Genomic DNA, 4593 nt, shown 5'->3' on the forward strand with positions numbered 1-4593 from the left:
CACACACCATTGTAAAATCAATACATTCATCGTTTCACTCAGAATCTAAAAAGTTTAGGTACCGGAAAGTCTATTCACCAATTGTCCACGTATTAAGATAATACACAGGATATGGTACGACCACAGATATATAAATATACTAGATAGCCGACTTCGGTATTATTATTGTCTCCAATAAACTGACTACCATCGTTATCTAAGAGGTGAATATTTATGTTGTATTGTATTGATAAGTAACAATGTTACATGTTGTTGTATGTATATATTTAATCATGATATATACAAAGTAGTGTCTTATCGCATACTGTATCAGTTTAATTTGTAAACACTCACCTCTTAGATAGCGATTGGCGGCCATTTTGTTGGAGACAATATTTTATACGTATGGACTATAGCAGTCAGCTATCTAGTATTTTTATATATCTGTGGGTACGACACCTAGGAATCAATATTAAGGGGATCGGTGGCGGACAGTTTCTAAGGAGTTCGAATTAGGCAATTTTAAAACTGCACGTATGCGGATGTTTTAAATGTATGCGTAGTAAGCGATCTTTATAGTTTGTGTGACTGTGTGTAGAAAAAATAGCGAAGCGTTCCCGCGGCCCGCGCGCTCATGTACAAGTCACTTGCTGGCGTTTTGCGCGTGAATTGTAGGCAATTTATGCTAATTTGTATGTATTTTGTTCCATCCTACCGATCGACCTAACAATGCGATCATTTTTCACTAAACTGATTGAATTCTTTATAATGTCTATTTGAGATTGGTCAGTCCATATTTTAAGATTTCTGATTTAAATTCTGATTAATCAAAGTTTGAAAATTCCGAAAAATATTTCAAAATATTCAAACTAAATTTATTATAGCTATGTGTGTGTGTGTGTGTGTGGGAGGGGGGGTTAGGTTATTACAGTTTTCTATTGGTCAATCACGGTCGATGTATGTATATCCATCCTAATTCATGAATAGCGCGAAAACTACCACCGTCGATTGCCCATCGCTACGAGTCAAAGTTGAAGAAACTTGTCATTACCTGGTAATGTTTTGTCCCCTGTCCTGTACATCTTAATTAGTGATCGTAACTTTTACTAACAGCGTCAGAGCATGCGATAGCTAGGTGCGTAATACAACGCTTGTTATCGCTGTGAAATACCGGCTATTCTGACTCCCAAGACCTGATGGCTGCTAGTCTTAAACCTAAACCAAGGCCTATAACTATAGGTATATGCTATAAACTAATAGACGCGCTTCCACATGCCACCCTGCCCTTGTTTAATTCAGACGACATAACTTGAGAGAGAAAACATAACATATGAGCATATGAGAGATATAAAACATGCTTTTGGCTATATGTTTTTCACACAGTAACTGCTTAAAACCTCTCATTTCCTTCTCAACAATCCCGTCTGGTGATTTGTCTCTCGATGCGCCGTCCATTATATAGTTTATACTTTATAGCATAGTCCTATATAATATTATTGCCCTTGGTTGATCAAGGCGACATAACTGACTGCTGTATGGTGTTCAAGTGTTTGACTATTCTTTGAAATTCTTTTTATAAATAAAATTAATTTGTGTATTATTAATTAATTATAAAAAAAATATAATGCATCAATAAATTGAAAGTAAACATTTTTTATATATTTAATCTTGGGATAAATATGTATTCCTATAATACAGTGAAATACATTATGACAAATGAGCAAGCCCATACTTCGGAGTTAAGGTGGCGGTGAATTGCTGCAGGACACCACCGCAGTAAAGCCCTTAGACAATAAAATTTAATGCCACTGCCACCGCTGCAGGGGACCTACATTCGTCATTACTAAAGATATTGGGTAATCGTCCACGATAATATTATATTAATACTTAAGGAAATATGGATGTTATAATCCGGTGCGAGTCACTTGGTCGAATATTTTATTAATATAGTCGAAATATTTTGTTGTCGAATGAGTTTTTTGGTCAAATTAAAGATAACGATTATATTTTACATACTATATAATCTGACGATAGCAGCAGTAATGAAGTGTTAATAAATACATTTATGAATGTATGTAACCTTGACATTGGATGGGTGCAGTAAATGACGTGGCCATTTAAATTTTAAAAAGGCTTGATTTACAAACTTGTTCGTTGCGTGCCGCATAGAATGAATATCCATCAGTTTTATAATAGGTATACGGTGTTATAAAAATTATAGTCATTTTTATAAGTTAAGAGTGGGTGATGGGTGCTGGAATGTTTTAAAACTATTAGTCAGTATAGTGTGATTGCGGCCTGCGGGCAATGGTATAATTTCGTCCACCCCAAGATATGCCTTAATTCTTAGTAACGAATTCTTAAGTACTTAATATTATTTATCAATATGGGGGATGGGGTTATTATCATAATTGATATTTTATAATAAATACATTTATATACTTTCTATGTTGTAAGGGGTGGGGTGGTTGAATCTCCTACCCCTCGTGTATACGACCCTGCTAACCTGCATGGTTTATTTCTAGTTCGATTTCCACATTTTACCACGAACATTTCACGGATTATTTATATTATCTTTGTTTCCAGAATGTTAAAATACATAAGAATGCGGCCATTAAAAAATATCAGTGTCGTAAAATAATTATGGATTTATCTTTTGTTAATTATTATTTATTACCGACAAACTTCATAATAATCATTCTAATACATATTGTATTAGGTATGTCAATGTCATCATGTTACGGATTTAATGTTAATCATAATAGGTTTTTTTTCCCATTTAAAATTATTTTTGTAAAAAATAGATAAACATGTTCTCTGTTTCACGAATAATCAAATTGCAAAAGAATCCATCTAATATTGTTGACCTTGCTCTGAATTTAATTAGTATTATTATAATTGGGTACCTAAGTTATAACGGTTTATTATAATAATTAAAAATAAATAGTTTTAGTTTTATGGCCAATATGTAACATAATATTATGTTTATATTAGTATATGTATATCTCCAGTTTATTTATCGTTTCTAGATATGATAAACATTAACTAGTAAAGATAATGCATTCAATCGTTGTACATTAATTGTGTTGTTTAGTATTCTAATTTCTCTCATATTGAATAGTCTTATAAGTTATAATCAATCATAAAAATTGTGGATTATTTATTATATTATTTTTTCAAACTGCACCTAATTTTTTATTCATTTTCATAAAAACTTACTTTTAAAAATGTTGTGTTGTTTACAGAAAGTAAAGTCAAAGGCATACGATGATGATGATAAATTAGAACATTTAGTTTCCAACACAGAGTATAGAAAATTAACCACATACAACTCTTTGAAAAAACACCCATCAAATCTATCAACTCCGTCGTGTGAACAAAGGCATAGAAGACGTCTTTCAGAAACATTAACATGGTGAGTAGACTTATTATTTTGTAAATATAAAATTATTAAAAACTTATATTATTTACATTTTTAACAGCAACTATTTACTATTTGTTATTTATTATAATTATTTTGGGTATAAATGATCAAACACAGGTTAAGAAAACAGTGGCTTATTTAGTATTTTTTGTAGGGGGCGGATAACAAGAATTTTAACTTACAGATCATGATGTAATAATTATAATATAATAATACACTTGTATTTAAAGAGCCATGGGGGCAGATTTGTCCTCATATCAGCCCCTGTAAATACGCCCCTGTAAGAAAATAATATTACCTATTGTAATTATTATTTATTATACTATTACTTACTCTTATTGAATACAGTTTATTCGTGTACATAGGTAACTATTATTATACTTTTTTACTTAACTCGTTAAAAAGCATTACCATTTACCTTACTCTTTAGTATAAACTATTATAATATTTGAAATACAATTATTTTATTGAAATTTTTGCACAACTCATTTTAGAATTTATGTTGAATCAACGTAAGTAAATATAAAAACATTAAAAGTATCCAGTGAACTAGAAAACTTGCATATCAGCTGTGACTGGTTAACTAGATTTACATTATGATGAAAATAAAAGTTAGCAATAAATGGTATTACAATTAAATGGATGAACGTCTAATGAAAACAGATTATACACAGTCACTGTATCCGGCATCGTTTTTGTGTTTGCATGTACCGGGACCAAATACATGATAAATAAATAAAACCTACAACATAACATTATATATATTATTGTAAACCTGTAACTTGTTATCATAATATTTGGTAACATTTTGGTTTTGTGCAACTAGTAGACTTCATAGCATTACCTATATCCTATAATGTAATGTAATAATATAATACACCTATTGTTAATTTATTAGTACTTGAACGTTAAGCATTAATTTTTTTGTACAACTATGTATTAACATATTATTTTTTTTTTTTTGCAGTGGCTTGGCAAGACAATGTAAAACTCACAGTCTACCTTGTAATATGACATTAAAACATCCTTATAGTGTTTCACCAGTCGATGAAAAAGATGTTGATAAGACTAAGGGTGTTTTGTCTCCTGGTATACTTCCGGAAGATTGGGCTGCCCAACTCACATTATTAGATTTAAATATATTTAGTCAAATATCCCCATGAAGAATTGTCTTCGTGTTCTTGGAACAA

General features: G+C 31.0%; 1 protein-coding gene across 1 annotated transcript in view; it reads left to right on the forward strand.

Moving 5' to 3' along the window:
• The window catches only part of LOC100160303 (ras-specific guanine nucleotide-releasing factor RalGPS2), a 25163-nt gene that overhangs the window by 15230 nt on the left and 5340 nt on the right, over positions 1-4593 (forward strand). The window contains 3 exon segments of the mRNA XM_029486933.1: positions 3225-3394; positions 4371-4563; positions 4565-4590. Coding sequence (XP_029342793.1) covers positions 3225-3394; positions 4371-4563; positions 4565-4590 — 389 coding nt within the window.

Source organism: Acyrthosiphon pisum, chromosome A1 (assembly GCF_005508785.2).
Source record: "Acyrthosiphon pisum isolate AL4f chromosome A1, pea_aphid_22Mar2018_4r6ur, whole genome shotgun sequence".
In the NCBI taxonomy this organism is placed as follows: domain Eukaryota; kingdom Metazoa; phylum Arthropoda; class Insecta; order Hemiptera; family Aphididae; genus Acyrthosiphon; species Acyrthosiphon pisum.